The sequence below is a fragment of the Onychomys torridus genome, chromosome 9, assembly GCF_903995425.1.
Source record: "Onychomys torridus chromosome 9, mOncTor1.1, whole genome shotgun sequence".
Taxonomy (NCBI): domain Eukaryota; kingdom Metazoa; phylum Chordata; class Mammalia; order Rodentia; family Cricetidae; genus Onychomys; species Onychomys torridus.
Genome location: NC_050451.1, coordinates 66,961,789 through 66,980,993, shown reverse-complemented (window position 1 = coordinate 66,980,993; position 19,205 = coordinate 66,961,789). Strand labels below are relative to the sequence as shown.

Sequence of the window (19,205 nt, the reverse complement as noted above, 5' to 3'; positions counted from 1 at the left end):
CTGAGCCTTTACCTTGCCTCTGAGCCTGAGGCTACTGGGTCCTTGACATGTCTGGACCTGTGTCAACAACATCCATTCACTCTGTGTTTCACTCTCCCAGGGCTTCCTCTGCTTCCTCCAGATGAGTCTGATCAGTTTAGATGGTTGCTGGTTAATTACCAACCCATGCGAGTCCCCAGTTGTGATGGATAGGATCAGAGCCTGCCCTTACAGGGCCTGCGTTCAACAGGGTGCCTAAAAGAAGTACAGAGAGGCCTCAGCAATACAGGCTAAAACAGCAGTTCTCAACCTGTGGGTTGTGACTCTTTGGGGGTAGAACAACCTTTCACAGGGTCACCTGAGACCATCGGAAAACACTCATATTTATGTTACAATTCATAACAGTAGCAAAATCACAGTTATGAAGTAGTAAAGAAATAATTGTATGGTTAGGGGGGTCACCACACAGGGAGAACTAACTGTATTGAAGGGTCATAGCCTTAGGAAGGGTAAGAACCACTGGGCTAGAATTTTATAAGTGATCTGAGGATAGTTTAAGAAAAGTACTGTCTGATCTGGGAGGAACCACAAAGGAGAGCATATTTTTAATTAAAATTTTTATAAAAATTTCTTCTTTATATAGACTTTTGCCCCCTTGGTTTGTTTGTTTGTTTTTTGTTTTGTTTTTTATTTTGAGACAGGGTCTCTCTGTGTAATTATCCTGGCTGTCCTGGAACTCTCTCTGTAGACCAGGCTGGCCTTGAACTCACAGAGATCTGCCTGCTTCTGCCTCCATCATGTTGGGAATTAAAAGTGTGCACCACTACTCTATAGCTTTTTTGAAGTTATTAATACTTTAAAAAGTTGAATTAAGAAAAAAGTAAGGGGAAGGCCTTTGTAATATTTAAGAGTCTGTCTGCAGGAAAGGTACTGTGCACACATTACAGTATAGCTCGCCCTGTGGAATGTGCAAGAGTGTGTTTACATGAAAGCAAGTGCTGTGGACACGTTCCTGTCCCAGTAACTCTGAAGTAACAGCTTTGCTCTTTTTCTCTGACCTCTAAGCTTTTTATTTTTGACATAGGGTCTCATGTAGCCCAGGCTGCCCTTGAACTTGCTGTGTAGATGAGGATGTCCATGAACCCCTCTGCTCTTCTTATGTCCACTCCAAAGTGCTGGGATTATAGGCATTCTAACCTCCCAGCTCTTTACCTTGCAGTGTGATGGGCAGTATATTCCTCTACCCAGTTTACAAGGCATAGCGGTGTTGAACATCCCTAGCTACGCCGGAGGCACCAACTTCTGGGGCGGAACCAAAGAGGATGATGTAAGTAGCATAATGGGGTTAAAGTTTGTTTCCTCGACGGTAATAAAATTACTGGGCTGCCTAACTTTTTAAAATGTGCTTCATGGTATTAATTTCACGTCAATATTTGCATGACAAATGTTTGGAGGGTGAGAGGTAGATTTGTAGCATCTTATTTCAACATTCTGTCTCATGGATATACTCTAAAGTTCCTTCAGAGTTCTGGCATTCAAGTTACGCAACACCACACCTGACAAGGTTTGGAACTGTATCTGTTTTCTTTGTATATTTCCTTGTATTGTGAAAGAACAAAACAGTCACATTTGTGTGGTGTTTGCAGTTGCTCTAAAAAGAATGAGAAAGAGAACAATTGTTGACGTGGGCGTATCAGGGAGAGTGGCGCATTGTGGTGATCCTGAAGAGTCTTACCCTGATTTCAGTTTGAGGCTTAAATGAACATACAAGGTATAATGTTCACATTGCGGATAGACTCTGGCTCTCTTGCAGTATAACGACAGAGTCGCTCATTCTTTCTGCCAGCACTCAAATGTTCTGGAAGTGGGAAATCAGTGAGAGTAAGATCAAGTTGAAACTCCTGAACACCCACCAGGCCCTCAGAAAAGCTTTACGTTCATTATTTAACACCCACATGGTTTCCCCCAACCCCCCATGTGTGTCAGCAATCAGAACTGAGGTCCCTGCACGTTCTAGTTGACCCCTGCAACACTGACCTACTTCCTCAGTCCTAAACTGTAACTTCTTAATTTTAACCTTGAAAAAGTTGCTAACAGACGAGCAACCTGACTCTAGGTGGTTTGATAACAAATTATCAATGTCAGCAAGTGTGTGGGCTCGTATTTCCAATACAAGTGTTAATCAGGATATTCTTCTAGGGTGAGTATTTTTCCATCCTAATTGTTTATGATATAGTGAGAAAATAACAAGAACAGAGTGACATCGGCTGAACCTCAGTTCTGGGAATCAGTTTTGTGAGCATATGCATTTCACGTACTCCTGGGGAGTAGTCTGTCCTTGAGGTTTTTTGTTTCCATGCTCACAAAAGCCCTAAGAAATTGTTATATTAAGACACAAGGCACAGGGCTGGAGAGATGGCTCAGCAGTTAAGAGCACTTACTGCTCCTGCAGAGGACCCAGGCTCAGTTGCCAGTACCCAGCACTAGCTCACAATCACTTGAACTGCAGCTTCTGGGTACATGTTCTAGTTTGTTCTATTGCTATGATAAACCGCATGACCAACAGCAGCTTGGGGAGGAGAGGGTTTGTTTGGCCCTCATGTCTTGATCGCAGTTGACCTTGGAGGGAAATGAGGACAGGAACTCAATGCAGGATCTGAAACAGAAACTGAGTACGCTGCTAACTGACTTGTCTCCCTGTGGCTTGCTCAGCCTGCTTTCTTACACAAGGCAGGACTACCTATTGGGGGTGGTACTGCCCACAATGGCTACGCCCTGTCACAGCAATCAGTAATCAAGAAAATGCCGGATAGACATGCCTATAAACCAGTCTGATAGAGATGATTCTTTAATTGAGGTTCTCTCTTCCCAGGTGACCCTGCATCAAATTGATTAAAAACTAATACGCTTTTTTGGTCTGCATTCACTTGCTCATTTTGACATGCGGTACACCCACATGCATATAATTAAAAACTACACATAAATCTTTAAAAAACAATAGCAGCACAAGTGTATATTGCTTAGAACACTTTGAAAGAATGTCTTTAAAACATGCCAAGTGCACAGGATCACGGTTAGCATGTTCCTCAGTATCAACTTTGGGGTCCCTGTGGATTTTCAAAAATTATATATCATCTTATCAAGATGTCTACCAATTATATGTGAAGTATTTACCACATTCATGTCAAGATGAAATATTTAGAAATGTGTTGGTCCAGAAAGTGCTGGATGAGATGTTTGACTATCCTCTGGATGTTGAAACCCTTTTTGGAAGTATGTTTATTTTAAACTGTCTTCGGTGATTACTTCCTTGGGTTCTTACTTTCTGATATTTACCTCTTCATTGTCTGTTTTCAAGTTTTTGGTATCTGAAAGGCAGGGTTTGGGGCTTGGTGTTGTGCTATACCTAAACCATTGGTGGGAACGAGCATGAGCCATTTTCCCTTCTAGATATTTGCCGCACCGTCATTTGATGATAAGATTCTGGAAGTTGTTGCTGTGTTTGACAGTGTGCAGATGGCGGTCTCAAGGGTCATCAAACTTCAGCATCACCGCATAGCACAGGTGGGTTTCCCAGGGCAAGCAAGGCGCACTCTGTGTCTTGGGTCATGGAGCATAGGAGGAAGCGGTCCCAGATGACTACTGCACACATAAACTGTAAAGCACTGCCTCTCACTGCACATGTAAACTGTAAAACACTGCCTGTTACTGCACACATAAACTGTAAAGCACTGCCTCTCACTGCACACATAAACTGTAAAACACTGCCTCTCACTGCACACATAAACTGCAAAGCACTGCCTCTCACTGCACACATAAACTGTAAAGCACTGCCTCTCACTGCACATGTAAACTGTAAAACACTGCCTGTTACTGCACACATAAACTGTAAAGCACTGCCTCTCACTGCACATGTAAACTGTAAAACACTGCCTCTCACTGCACACATAAACTGTAAAACACTGCCTCTCACTGCACACATAAACTGTAAAGCACTGCCTCTCACTGCACACATAAACTATAAAGCACTGCCTCTCACTGCACACATAAACTGTAAAACACTGCCTCTCACTGCACACATAAACTGTAAAGCACTGCCTCTCACTGCACACATAAACTGTAAAGCACTGCCTCTCACTGCACACATAAACTGTAAAGCACTGCCTCTCACTGCACACGTAAACTGTAACGCACTGCCTCTCACTGCACATGTAAACTGTAAAGCACTGCCTCTCACTGCACATGTAAACTGTAAAGCACTGCCTCTCACTACACAGATAACCTGCAAAGCACTGCCTCTCACTGCACACATAAACTGTAAAGCATTGCCTCTCACTGCACAGATAACCTGCAAAGCACTGCCTCTCACTGCACACATAAACTGTAAAGCACTGCCTCTCTGTCATGTCTATGTCACTGTTATGCTCTGTTCCATAGAGACTCAGGCTGATCTGGATTCTCAAGTGACATATTGGCTTTATTTCAGTGCCGTACAGTCAAGATCACTATATTTGGTGATGAGGGAGTCCCGGTGCAGGTGGATGGTGAAGCGTGGGTTCAGCCTCCAGGGATCATCAAAATTGTGCACAAAAACAGAGCTCAGATGCTAACCAGAGACAGAGTACGTGACAATCTTTTCATTTTAGTCTTTAATTGTGTGTACCTTGGGGGAAGTGTTGTGCATATGAGTTCAGTGCCAACATAGGTCTGGCGAGGCTAGTGCATCTCCAGGAGCTGGAGTTAGAAGGGATTGTGAGCCGTCTAATGTGAGTTCTGGGCCCTCTGCAAGAGTTGTATGTGCCCTTAACCATTGAGCTGTCTTTCTGTCCTCCAAATATTCTTCTAGAATTTTATCAAATTCTTTTTAAAAGTTGAAAGTTAACAAAACAAAAAAAAAACCCAGAAAACATAGAAAGGAATTTAAATTATCTCTTAAATATGCCATTTAGCACATTTGCAACACTTAGCTCATTGTAGTTCTAAGTATGAGCAAAGGTTTACTCAGTTTTATTTTAAATTAAATACTTTATCTTTCACAATTTGTAGGTTTACCAAGCAATTAAGCAAAAAGTACACAGAACTCTAATTCTATTCCTATATATTTCTTTCCTTCTACCCCCAGAACACATAAATTCCTATTGTTTCCTATTGTTGATAATTTGTACTAGTTTTTACCTTTGGTAATCTGATAATATATTGATTGTTAACTGACAGACATGGTGGCATTCACCTTTAATTCCAACATGTGGCAGGCAGAGCAGGTCGGCCTCTGTTCAAGCCAGTCCAGCCTACATATTCAGTTCCAGGCCAGCCAGAGCTATAGAGTGAGACCATCTCAAATACACACACACACACACACACACACACACACACACACACACACACACACGGTGGGTGGGGGAGAGAGAGAGGGAGAGAGATTTGGTTAATTAGTTCGCTATGCTAGTCTCTGAGCTCCAACTCAACCATTCCTTGCAATTCTGGGTTTGAATAGGCCTTTGAAAGCACTCTGAAGTCTTGGGAAGACAAGCAGAAGTGTGACTCCAGTAAGCCAGTTCTTCGAACCAACCTGTACATCCATCCCGCCGTTGACCTGGCAACAGAAGAGTTGTCGCAGATGCGGCTCTGCTCCCAGGCTGCAGAGGAACTCATTACCAGGTAAAGTGCTTCTGCTGGAGCTTTGCCTGGGAGAACTCTGCTCTTAGCCAGTTGTGTTTTCTTCTTGAAGGTTGTTTGTGCTGCTTGGGGTATTAATAAGGGGTGTGTTAGCTTATTTCATTAGCTGCCTCCTGTGGGCCTCGGCCATGTTTGGTCCCCTTTATCAGGTCTCCCTTACATGCTCTCTGCAATCTATATCTTACATAGCTTGGAAAATGATGGTGAATTTGCCCTGCCACACAGTGCAGTTTTTATTAGTATTTCTGTACTTGCTGCTTACGTGTTGCCCTGCTCACTGTGGATGGATGTTGGAAGAAGTCAGAACATGAACCATGTTTCCACAAGAGGTCACAAGACAGAATAAACAATTGTAGGATCACTTCTAGCAATACATACCAAAGATTTAGAGACCACACGGGAAGTTATCTTTCTAGACAGAAAGGGACGAGAGCTTTAAAAAAATGAGTTTGATGAATGTAAAAGATAAAAATCGACCAGGTGGTAGTGGCACACACCCTTAATCCCAGCACTCGGGAGGCAGAGGCAGGTGGATCTCTGTGAGTTTGAGGACAGCCAGGGCTATACAGAGAGAAACCTTGTCTTGAAAAAACAAAACAAACAAACAAAAGATATAAAAATAACTACAGCAGCACTATTCAGAGTGGAAGAGAGGTTGTGACAAGATCCTTGGCCCCTCCTCACCTAACATAGCTTCCAAGTGGGAGTGATGAATTCTCAGCCTGCCCCTTAGTGGCTCTGTTCACAGTCTCTGCGAGGCTCTGTCTTCATCTGCAGACTTGAGAAGATTTATCATCATAGGCTGTGAACAGTAAATTCTCTAATACATACAAAACAGTTAGCACATAGATGATAAATATGGTAAAGTTGTCCCTTGGTGTATTGCATTGGCAATTTCCACACTGGCGTGTAATTGATAGAGCACCAGCTTAGTATGTGCCAGGCCCTTGGCTCAACCCAGCCCCACAATCAACCAGCAGGCAAGTGGATGTCCTAGAGACTTGAAAGCCACACTGTGTGTGTGGCCTGTCTCACTTCTCAACACTGCTGTCCCCAGGCAAGGGAGATGCTTCAAAAGGCTGGCCTTCAGCAATGCCCTAAATTGTTTGTCTCATTTTTACTTTTAGGATTTGTGATGCAGCCACGATTCACTGTCTCCTGGAGCAGGAACTGGCTCATGCAGTCAATGCATGCTCTCATGCCCTCAACAAAGCCAACCCACGCTTCCCGGAGGTGAGGATTTGATGGTAAATTCCCTTTCCACAGATTCTATTGGTATTTCAACTACTGTAAAATACTGTAGTAATCCTCCCTGTGAAAGATGACCGTGTCCTTCTGTTGCTGTGATTAAAATGCTAACCAAAAGCAATCTGAGAAAGAAAGTTTATTTGACATACAGGTCTCCATCACAGTCCATCAGGAAGTTAGCTTAGTTACTCAGGCAGGAACCTGGAGGCAGGAACCGAAGCAGAAACCATGGAGGATGCTGCTTACTGGCTTGCTTCTCGGGTTCACCTTTAGCTGCCCTATACCTCTGAGGACCACCTTCCCCCAGGTGGCACTGATCCCCGTGGGCTGGGCCCTCCATGGCAATCATCCATGAAGAAAATGCTCCACCAGACTAGCCTACAGGCCAGTCTGATGGAAGCATTTTCACAATGGAGGTTTGCTCTTCTCAGAAGACTCTCGCTTGTGTCAAGTTGACAAACTAATCAGCACAGGCTCTTCATGAGTTTTACAAGAAACATAGAGTAAATTTGTGGCCACAAATTTTGTTGGCCTGTTCCTGCATATTTTTTTTTTTTTTGTAATTTCTTCTCTTAAATTTCCAGTTTACTTTTAATCACTTGCCACCTTGACATCTCCTTTCAAGTCTTTCTACTGTTTTATTACATTTCATTCACTCATTCATTCATTCATTCATTCATTCATTTGGGGGATGGAGCGCAGCCACAGAGCACAAATGGAGATAAGAAGAAAACTTACTCTTTCCACCATGTGGGTTCTGGGGACTGGACTGAGTCGGCAGGCTGGGTGGCAAGCACCTTTACCTGCTGAGTCACCTCACGGCTGACGCCTTCCATCTGCTGTCATCTTTCCTTCTTCCTTTTCCTCTTCCTTCTTCCTCTTCCTTCACCCTCTCCCCACATCTTAAACAAAGGCAAACCTCGAACTGACCACACACGCTTGGCTGGAGAGGCTCAGTCATTTCTCGGTTGTGCTCTGACACTGAGCTTCACTTTTTTGCTGAATTATAAGTCGATGCTTCAGTAGTTTTAGCATAGGTGTTGATAATGGAGTGGACACAATGTAACTCCTGGAATGTGAACTGCTATACAATCGAGTAGTCTAGGGAAAGCTGATACCATCGTTTTATTCTTTTAATTATTCAATGGAAACTACCCAAACTAATGTTCCACTACATGTTATTGCTGATGAATAAAGTTCAAAAATCAATGTATTTGCAACTACCAAATGCAAATAGAACTGCAGTGAGCCCTTGAAACAACATGCATGGGTAAGGGACTCTGCCTTCTCTGCACAGTAGGGAAAATCTGTGTTTAACCTTTGATTCTCCCACAGCCTGACGACTATAATTGTCTGCCGGTGACCAGTAATGTGAAAAGTCACTTAACACATTTTTAAATGATTTAACTTATTTGTATTTTATGTGTATGCATTATATGTTATGTGTATTTATTTTATTTTAATGTATGAGTGTTTGCCTGAATATAGGACTGTGCATCATTTGTATGCAGTACCCTTAGAGGCCAGATGAGGGCATCAGATCCCCTGGGACTGGATTACAGATGATTGTGAGGAGCTGCCTGCCATGTGGGTGCTGGAAATTGAACCTGGGTCTATTGGTGAAATTAGTAAGGCCACTCCATGTAGTTAAAAGGGAGGTTTATTTTGTGGGGTAGCTTACAAATGAAGGGGTAGGTTGCAGGGTCTGGGAAAGGTATGGCACAGTCCGGTGGTATTCTCTGGAGAACTCTGCTTGGTCTACCTCCAGTGTCCAGGGTCCTGGAACCAAGAGAAGCCTCTCCTCTTGATCCTGGGTCTTCAGCATCCTCCCTCAGGCCCGCCTTGTGGGTGTGACCATTACCAAAGCCTCAATGGGTATTGGAACTTCCAGGCCAAGGCTGGAATGGCTACCCACTGCACTGGGTCCTCTGGAAGAGCAGCCAGTGCCCTTATCTACTGAGCCACCTCTCTAGCCCCTTAATGTATATTTTATATATTGCATATGGTGAAAGACACTCAAGAATCGTGGGAGAACACTTTTACTGCAACACATAATTCCCTAGATAACTGGTCAGGCAGAGATACGTTGTGTCATGTGGAATTTTAAGCAGATACCATCAGTACGTGAGCTCACCACAAGGCAACAGAAAGTAGATGAAATGGTTACACTAGTCAAATCCGTTCTTCAGTTCCTTTCACCAAGTTATGATTTAATAGTGCCCTTTACATTTGTCTACACTTTCCTTAACTGGGAATGACACTGATTTTTGAGTGTATGAGTATAGTTTTTTAATATTTATTTTATTTTTAATTCTGTATGTGTGTCCATGTGTTTGTGTGTCTGTGTTGGGGTATATGCAGGTGACTGCAAGTACCCCAGGAGGCCAGAAGAGGGCCTTCCATTCCATGGAGCTAGAGTTACAGGCAGTTATGAGTCATCTGACATGGCGCTAGGAACCAAACTCAGGTCCTGTAAGAACAGCAAGTGTTCTAACTGAGGAGACTTCTCCCCACCCCACATTTTGACAGTTTAATTTGTATGTATATTTTATGTATTCATGGCCTACTTAACTTTTTCTTAATTTTGTTCAGTATTTCTTGGCTATGCGGTTCGTCTTCAGGATTTCTCCAATTGTCATGAATCTATAAAAGTCATAACTGGACTCCCGCTGTTCAAACCTATGATATGCAAAGGTCATCTGTATAATTGGATAGTATCCTTTCAAGACATAAGTTTCTTGGATGTAATTTTTTTTAGGAGTATGTATATTTTGGTTCCAGCATATATATACTTGTAGGCAGGAGATGTAAGCCTGAGCATATATATGTTTTAGGTCATTCTTTTTGCTTCTATGATTTATTAATTAACATAAATAGCCATACTAACAAACCTATGTACAAAAATTTGGATTGTTACAGAAATTTGGTATTTTTTATAATCACTTAAAATAAACTTTACAGAATTTGTTGGTGATGCAGTCCTAATTTAATATGGAAATATATGTCCTTGCCACTCTTTTTTCCAGAGTCTTACAAGAGATACTGCCACTGAAATAGCCATCAATGTCAAGGCGCTCTATAATGAAACAGAGTCTTTGCTGGTTGGCAGGGTTCCTTTGGTAAGGAGAAGAAATGACTTCTACCTGTTCTGCTTTCCCTCTTTGCCTGTGATACACTGTGACCCAAAGCAAATTAGAGAGGAAAGGGATTGTTTCATCTTACAACTCCCAGTCATAATCCATCACTGAGGGATGTCAGGGCAGGATCCTGGAGGCAGTAAATGAAACAGAGACCATCGAGGGACATGGCTTGCTTCCATGCTCAAGTTCAACTGCCTTTATCTTACATCCTAGACCAGCTGTCTGGGGATGGTACTGTCTATGGTGGGCTGGGCCCTTTTTTGTTAATTAGCTATTAAGAAAATGCCCCCACAGACATGGCAGAGGCCAGTCTGTCTGATGAAGGAAAATTCCTCACTTGAGGTTCCTTTTTCCCATGTGACTCTAGGTTTGTGTCAGTTGACACCTGACGCTAACTGTGACATAAAAACCTGAGCCTTGCTTCGTTAGTGTGAGTGTGTGTTGAGCAGACCTCTGACCTCCATTCTTGAGCGCCCTTTTGGCCAAACTTCTGCCTTCTCGAAGCAATGCTATACTGATTCAGGCCGCCATGTTCTCCTGCCGCTCCTCTCTCCCTGGTCAGCTTTGAGAGATTTGAGCTGGATTAGGTATAGTAGACATTCTTTAGCTATTTGTGCATGCACACATTTAGGCACAATTGCGTTTCATTCTCCCAGTGCATATTGGAAATATGATTGGCGTAGTCTTCCAAATTTGCTCTATAAACATTGTGTTTCAAGCACTGTCTCTGTTTTAACTCATGGCCCTGGAAATCAAGTCTAAGAAAGTGTGAATCTGGCTAAAGCCCACAGGCCTGGAGCATAACTACAGACCAACCCTTTCTGTAAAAACACGTGAGTGGTTTTTGAATATTCTAACATTGACTCTTGTCACCACCTGTGGCATTAGGCATACGGAAGGCCTAGCACATTAGCTGTCTCTTCCTTCTTTGCATCCCTTTGAATGATCTCAAAGAGTTTCTTTCCATAGTAGTTTCATCTATTCGGGCAAATATAAGCCTGAAAAAAATTATATTAATGTCATAGTACTTGAAGCGGTGGGTTGGGGAATTAGACTTCCTGCTGAGTTGTGGCTGTGGTCCAGCAAGATGCTGCCACTGGAGCCTCCTTTCTGCTTAAGAAACCCGGAGGCTTCCTTAGGGCCAGTGCTCTTCAGCACCTCCTAAGGAACTGAAACAGCTTCCCAGGCCACAGGGCAGCTGTCACCATGCCTGCTATATAGAATTCGTAGGAAGAAGCATTGGTTATGTGTTGGTAAGATCAGTGGAGGCTCCTTCTTGGTTATCATTGACACTACTCTTGTTAACCAGAATCTTTTATTGCTTTTTCCAAAATAAGCCTATCAGAAATCCCATGGGCTATGATTAAGGTCCCAATTTTTAAATGGAGAAGGGCTTTTGGGTGTCACTTGAAAGACTTTTAAGGTCATTCATGATAAGAAATAGAAGCATGACTTTGTCCTTTACACCAAAATACTTCCTTTGCTCTAATTTATTCTATTATTTTAAGATATAAGAACATCCCCCTCCATTTCTAATTCTCTTTGATTCTCAAATGTTGATGTTTGATTTGAAATATGTCCCAGTAAATTTTGCCCAAACTCTTAACAATAAGTGGTATGACAGTAAAGAATTTATAATATTTGAGAACAGCTAAAGTTTATTTTTCATTTTATAGAACAAATGTGAAATACTATCTAAAACAGTAGGGTAGAAAAATCTTATTAACTACTGGGAGATACTTGCAGTATCACAGAGAATCAACAACAAAAAGATGCTTATAATAAACCATAATGATAATCTCAGAACTCTCCTTCCTAATATTCTGCGAACATCAGTGTAGATACTGTGGAGTTTTTAAATGGTCTCTAAAGGTATTGGTTAGCTGAGAGATTGCTCAGAAATGTTCTAGTCACATTGTGCCATTTCTAACACAGAGGAAACTAAGGTGCCCAACGTCAGTTACCCTTCCTAACTTCATATAGTTAGTAACCAAGCCAGGACCAGAATCTCATCTATTGCCTTCCAATTCCATGAATTGTAATGACTGCCTTAAGTAAGTAATTATGAACAACAAATGACAGTTATATTCTCTTTAAAGTATCTACATCGTGTTCCAGATTACCAGTTCCTTGGCTTTTGGCTTTATCCTGATTTTTGCAATAGTTCTTCATCACAAATTGTTCTGAGATTCTTTTTTCCCTTAAACTTGCTCTTTTGATTTTCTAGATTTTTTTTTTTTTTTTTTTTTTGTGGTGTGCTTCTTATATGACAGGTATTTGATGAGTTTTTAAAACTGTTATTTGTTCATGGAACAAAGTCTATAAGTCAGAAGAATTTTTGACCCAAATATGACAGTTCACAGATAATGTGCTTGGAAGCGGTGAAGGAAGACGTCACAATGGGGAAGGGAAGGGTATCCCATCCAAGAAACACCAAAAACAGTACTTCTGGGGTGGTGGTGGAATTACTCAGTTGCACCAGTTATGTGTGTCAGCTTCAGGATCAGGACTTAGAAGGAAAGCTGCCAGCTTATTATCAGAAGGAAGGATGCTCAGAGTAACCTTGTTCTATGAAGCTGGTCACTGAGTCTCTCTCTGTTTTGATTTCTCCCCCTGCCGATGACTAGCAGTTGGAATCTCCCCATGAAGAGCGGGTATCCAGTGCCTTACACTCTGTGGAGGTGGAGCTGCAGAAGTTAACGGAGATCCCCTGGCTTTATTATATCCTCCGCTCCAATGAGGATGAGGTATGGAACACTCAGCCTATTGATGAATGTAGACAGTGCGACTTATGAGTTTGGACTTAAGAAGAGACATTTCAGGGAAATGAATTTTGAATACTACTTTGAAATGTTTTGAGAGAAAGGGCCTTTTTGTGAACATGGGCATTTAGTAGAGTGGTATATGTTGAGTATTCAGAACGCATTGGTGCTGGCTGGTTTTATGTTAACTACACACAAGCTAGAGTTGTTTGGGAAAAGGGAACCTCAGTTGAGAAAATGCCCCTACCAGGTTGGGTTGTGGGGAAGCCTATAGGGCATTTTCCTAATTAGTGATTGATAGGCTGGTGGTCCTGGGTTCTATAAGAAAGCAAGCTGAACAAGCCATGGGGAGCAAGCCAGGAAACAGCACCCCTCCATGGCCTCTGCATCCGCTTCTGCCTCCAGGTTCCTTCTCTGTTTGAGTCTCTGTCCTGACTTCCCTCAGAGATGGACCGTGATATGCAAGTGTAAGCTGAAATATAACCCTTTCCTCCCCAGGTTACGTTCAGTCATGGTGGTTTTTTTGTTTTTTGTTTTTTCACAGCAATAGAAAAGCCTAATTAGGACACCGTTCTTTATCTCCATTAACAGAATGGGTTTGGGTTTTTTTTCCCATAACCTCCTAACACAGTGATTTTTTTTTGTTTGTTTTTTGTTTTTTGTTTTTTTGTTTTTTGTTTTTTGCTTTATTTGAACAGGAGCCTCCTATGGACTGCACCAAAAGAAACAGCAGAAGCACAGTCTTTCGTATAGTGCCAAAGTTTAAGAAGGAAAAGGCTCAGAAATCGAAAACAAGTTCACAGCCCGGTAGGTGGTCCCACAGCAGGGGAAAAAAATAACTTACTGAAAAGGTATCAGTGAGGGGATGGGAAGAGTGTGCTAGGACTAGGTAGCGGCGAGAATTGCCCAGCACTGTAAATATTCTAAATACCATTGAATTGTAGACTTTAAAATGGTTGAAATGGTACATGGAACCATACAAGTCATATCATACCCAACATGCCGTTATTGATGAGAATGCGTGGCTATACATGGAATGAGAAGACGAGGTGGTCACCAGCCTCTTTTGGTTCTGTCCAATTGAGTCAGTGTGTCCATTCAAAGGGGTCTCTCTCTTCTCAACAGCTGCTTCAGACATCAGCGTATAACTTTGTTTTCTTCTCAGAGTTAAAAATCCAAATCGCTTTGATAAGGGGAACAGAGACATTTTCTTTTACTCAGCTTGCTAACTATCTTTTTTCACTGAAGTTACAAATCCTCTTTTTCCCTGGACAGAGCTCCACCCTTTGATGACACAGGTGCATGTCCCCCTGTACCCTGCTACTTTCCTGGTTCCCTTCCCTCAAAGTTGAACTAGATGCTCTCTATGCTAGTATGTTGGGAGTTCTGGGTCTAGATCTGCCTTTCGCAATGAAATAACTTGGTAAATTCCTAGAAGAATTTCACTGATCCTTCTGAGTTAGTCCTATGGTCTTTATAAAAAGTGGTGTAAAACCTTACATCTATAGGGAGAGCTATTAGATGCATGTAAAAACCAAACACAGCAATATATATATATATAGTTTTATTATTCTAACTCATCATGTTGAATAAAAAGTTTGAAAGAATGATGTCCATAATGAAAAGTAGTATAATTCAACTAGTCTTGGATAGCAGTCTAAACAGTTTTTAAAGCAATCTGTAGCCATTTATTGTTGGAATTGTCAATGACAGTACAGTCAATAAAGGCCAACACTTGAGGTCAGCAAGACCCAAGCAGAAAAATGCGTAAGACCAAGTAGCCCAGATCAGATTCTGATGAACACTTATAGTTCATTTCTAACTAATCATTTTTCACCCGTGGCCTTGAGGCAGCAGAGCTCATTATGATTTTTGCATCATGGATTCTAATGGCGCAAAGTTAATGCCCTAATGCGCATTGTGTAGTTGAGATGAAAAGCCGGACTACAGCTGGAGGCGTGAGTGTGCACATCTGGCACACATCTTTGTGTCCATCGGCAGTCTGTAACCTGCATGGGGAGGGGAGGGGAGCGCTGTGAAGCACCACTGCACCACCCGCCCTCTGCTGGCGCTGCTGCTGTCTGTCTTGTGTCTTCTGTGGCCGACCCTTGCTCTGTAATGCATGTAGAAATTAAGGGGGTTTTGCTCTTAACTTTGGTAGTTCAGAATTGGGGCACAGAGGAAGTTGCTGCTTGGCTGGATCTGCTCAATTTGGGAGAGTACAAAGAAATCTTCATCCGTCATGACATCAGAGGGGCTGAACTTTTGCATCTGGAAAGACGAGATCTGAAGGTATACTTTTTTTTTTTTTTTTGAGCTTTGGTTTTTGGACCATTTCTTGCAACATAGAATCTCTCCCCCCCTGTGCGTCCTTGTTATGTGCTTTCAGCTTGGCTTGTGTTGTGCAAATTGTTCAGTCATCTCACACATCCATTGCTTGTGCTCTGACTTCCCTGTGTGCTTTTCCAGTGAGAATGTCAGCAGGGTTCTCCTGTCAGAGTCCTTGTCTAACTGACTCTCATAGCTGAAGCACAGCATGCACCTGATAGCTTCTCTCTGTATCCATTGGTGTGGCTGTTACTGCCCTAACGTTTCCAAGTGGGACCTGTTTCTACCATCTCATTGTGTTGCGGCTGCATGGATGGTGGTGGCTATTGTTGGAAAAGACTGAAAGTGAATTGAATATAAGGTTAACTAAAAATCAATGTAAAATACCAGTAAGAAAGTCTTTCTAGTCAATGAAAAGTACATATGAGACAGCAGTGATAATTTAGAGTCCTGTGATTTTGTTCTGTTTCTAAGCTGGACTTTAGAGGTCACATGAATAACTAGACCAGTAAATCAAAACTCCCTTTTCATGACACATAGTTGATGTCTTAGTAGTCTCAAAAAGAAGTAACTTTTTTTTTTTTTTAGTAAATGGAGCTAAAAATATGCATAGCTGCTTTCTCAGTCATGTATGCCCAAGCTGGAAAACCTTTCCTTGATGATGTGCGGTAATTCCCTGGTTTTCTTGGGGTACATACTCTACAGTTGAACAGCCAAGGCAGGATTATTCTGTCCAGGATATAAGACTAGAAGACAGGAGCTAGAGAGATACAGTCAGCTCCTGCTGCACAAACATAAGAACTCGAGGTCAATCCGCAGCACCCATGCAAACAGCAGCAGTGTGGTGGCGTGTCTTAAACCTCAGAACTGGGGGTGAGTAGAGACAGGAGGATTCTCTGGCAAGCCAGTCTAGCCAGTGATCTCTAAACTCAGTGAGAGACCCTGTCCAAAAACAATACAGTCATGAGTGATGGAGGAAGGCCCAGATCAATTTCTGACCTCCACAGGCATGCACACACAAAGAAGCCTGCACAGTAGGAGTTTACTGTATTATATTTGCTCGCTACATGCTGCCATCTTACAACTACAATAAATAACCTTGCTGAAACAATCCCTTACTGAGAGGTCATGTTCTAGAGTGGGGGAGTTATGTATGACTTTTCTAGCTCATTCATAACTCTCATGCTTTTATCTACATAACTTAGCAGAGATCTTGGTCCAAGTAATGGATAGTGTAACATTCATATCTTTATTAAGGAGTTGTACAGTGCTTTAGCAGATCAAAAGGAGAATGCTGTTCCTTTCTAAACATTGTTAGCTGTGATAATAATAAAATAATAGATTAATTATTCTGTGTGTCCTAATGTATACACTTCAGAAGACACCGTGTTTAAGTTCACGAAGCAAGGATTGACCTCAGAACTTGACATGAATGCATGCACATGTGCACACACATGACATATACATAGAACTGGAGGGCCTTTTTATAGCTAGTGTTTATGTAGCGTCTGATAACATTGGCAGGTTGCAATATTTATTGAACAGTCAGTTGCTTGTTAATAGATTGCTCTAGGGTCTCTCTGTGTCATGTGCCTTCTAGAGGCTCACATCATACATATGCTGAACTCGTGTATGTTAAAGTACACCTAGATACATACATGTTCATGTTATATGACTACATATAAAGATATATACTCAACACACAGACGTGCACATACACATATATTGAATGTAGCAAAATTTGCCAAATGTTAAAGCTCATGTATACACAGAAGCCAAATTAGAGAGATAGTCACTGGTGGAGAGAAAAAAAAAGAAAGTAAGAGAAGAAAGGAGATGATTAAGAATTAACTTGCTAAACTTTCTCATTAGCTTCTCCTGATTTGGATTTGTTTTCTTTGTGTTTTTAAGGCCAATTATTTTCTCTCCCTTGATACTTTCCTTTAGAAATTTACATCACCACTTACCCTTTTTGGTTCTAAAATAGGGTATGTGCTAGGCTATGAGAAGAGGACATTTTTACAGAGAGAGCCTTCTAGAGCACAAAAAAAAAAAAAAAAAACATGAAACTGGACAGCCTCTCCCTGTCCTCTGTGTCTGAGCTGTCAGAAGCAGCAGACCGTAGACTAGTTCAAAGATGCTAGGAAAGAACCGCCTACTGTGGAGTCATCCCATTGCTTCAGCTCCTACTCCTGAATATGTCAGTGATTCTCAGTCTCCTCTAGCCCTCGACCTCATTAGTGATCGTTAACTGTTGCCAACTGGCTCCGGATAATTGGGTGTCACAGCGGGTGTAGATCTTACCGCATCCCAAGAGGGACTCTCATCTTCTGTCCCACTCCTGCTCTGTCCCACTCAGGCTCTACTCTGTTCTGAACTATGCTCCTAGCCCTCCGGGTACCGGAAGCAGAGACACCCAGAGTCAAGAGTTAGCACCTCCTTCTTCCTGATCCATCTCGCCATTCCAGCCAAACTCTTACACAGTAGATCCTGTACCATCATTGTTCTCCAGCTCTTCCCAGGAGTTTCCTTCACACTACATCCCACATCCCACCTTCCCGTGGAAGATCAATAGCTTTCATCTTGGTCTTCTCACTGGTCCTCTGTCTCTCTAGCCTATAGTTCATGTTGAATCACCATGATATGATGATGTCATCTTCAACCAATCATGTTGTTTTTCTGCTTCAAATCTTCCAGCAGCTTCTTATTCTTAGGAGAACAATGGCGTCCATCTCTGTGGAGGCCCAAAGGCCCTGTCTGTTTACTCCACCCTCTTATCACTGGCCCCTGGCCCATCCACTCTGGCCATCTTTCAGTTGCTTAAAAATACTGTTACCGACTCTAAGGGTGTGTCCTCATTGCCTGTTTCTCTCACTACCCCTCACCCAGTTAGCTCCTTCCCAGGGCTTGGCCAGAATGTCCCTTCCTTATCACTGGAGATTACTAAACAACTGAAGATAATACCCTGACACTTGGCAAAGAGAAACATTTCTAACATGCTTTAGCAGAGCAGGAAGCTGGCAGTGACCTTTCCCGTGCTGGAACACAGTAGGGGAGGGATGATAGAGAGGATGAAAAAGGCATAGTGAGGGGCTGCCCCCTCCCACATTCCAAAAGTTGCATATGGGTGCCTGGAAGGATGACTCGATATCTACAAAAGAGTCTTTGGCAAAATTTTATCTATTCATCCAAAGAAACAAAAAGTCAGAAATAAGATATGATAAATACAATAAAATAAGTATACAGGTCTGGAGAGATGAAGACTAGGCAGGAATCTAGCCAAATCGATGAGCCCCGGGTTCAGAGAGACCCCATCTCAAAACCACGCAAGGCTTCCAGTGGAGGGATTGGGACACCAATGCAGCCACACAACCTTCAACCTACAGTTTGTTCTGCCTGCAGGATGTACTGGGATAAAGATAGCATAGAGATTGTGGGACTGGCCAACCAATGACTCGTCCAACTTGAGACCCACGCCACGAGAGGGAGCCCACCCCTGCCACTGCCTGGAGGGCCAGGAACCAGAGTCCTAAAAAAAGAAAAAGGCAGAAAAAAAAAGAGAGAGAGAGAGAGAGAAGACAGTGTGTTGATCTTTGGCTACTACATGCACGCACAAACCACACACCTGTCGGCACACATACATCCACACACAAACACATCCACATAAAAACTAAATATACAATGATGCATGTATATGATACCTGCTAAAATGGCAGCTATATCAAATGTCAAAGCAAATCTTTTATTACAACCTGACAACTAGAAGACACATAGATTCTGAAGCTGGTCAAAGGAAAGAAATGGTAGCTAAGAAGCCATTGAAACTGTGTTCCCTCTTGAAGACATTCCTCTTATTGTACCAACGCAGTAATCTGAGTAAAATGTCAAAGGTGTCTGTATTCTGGAGAATGCAATATTTATATGGCCTAAAACAAGATCTCTAATATTTAAATATATTTTATAAGTAGAGCACTGTATTATTCCAAAGTCTAAAGAAAAAGTCTTTTGCATGTATGGGAACTCTGAAGTGTAGCATAACATTCTTTTTGCAAGAAAATGATTTTTTATTTAT

The 19,205-nt window shown here is 42.1% G+C and overlaps 1 protein-coding gene across 5 annotated transcripts in view; it reads left to right on the top strand.

Annotated features, from left to right (window-relative positions):
• Dgkh (diacylglycerol kinase eta) overlaps positions 1–19,205 on the top strand; it is a 180,929-nt gene that overhangs the window by 147,962 nt on the left and 13,762 nt on the right. For 3 of the 5 annotated variants that reach the window (XM_036199194.1, XM_036199193.1, XM_036199196.1), the window contains 8 exons: positions 1,199–1,306; positions 3,430–3,543; positions 4,466–4,600; positions 5,474–5,637; positions 6,783–6,888; positions 9,930–10,022; positions 12,671–12,790; positions 13,504–13,612. In XM_036199194.1, the coding sequence (XP_036055087.1) occupies positions 1,199–1,306; positions 3,430–3,543; positions 4,466–4,600; positions 5,474–5,637; positions 6,783–6,888; positions 9,930–10,022; positions 12,671–12,790; positions 13,504–13,612 (949 nt within the window). Of the gene's footprint in view, positions 1–1,198; positions 1,307–3,429; positions 3,544–4,465; positions 4,601–5,473; positions 5,638–6,782; positions 6,889–9,929; positions 10,023–12,670; positions 12,791–13,503; positions 13,613–14,966; positions 15,098–19,205 lie in introns of all 5 variants that reach the window. The other 2 variants (XM_036199192.1, XM_036199191.1) reach the window with 1 other exon arrangement.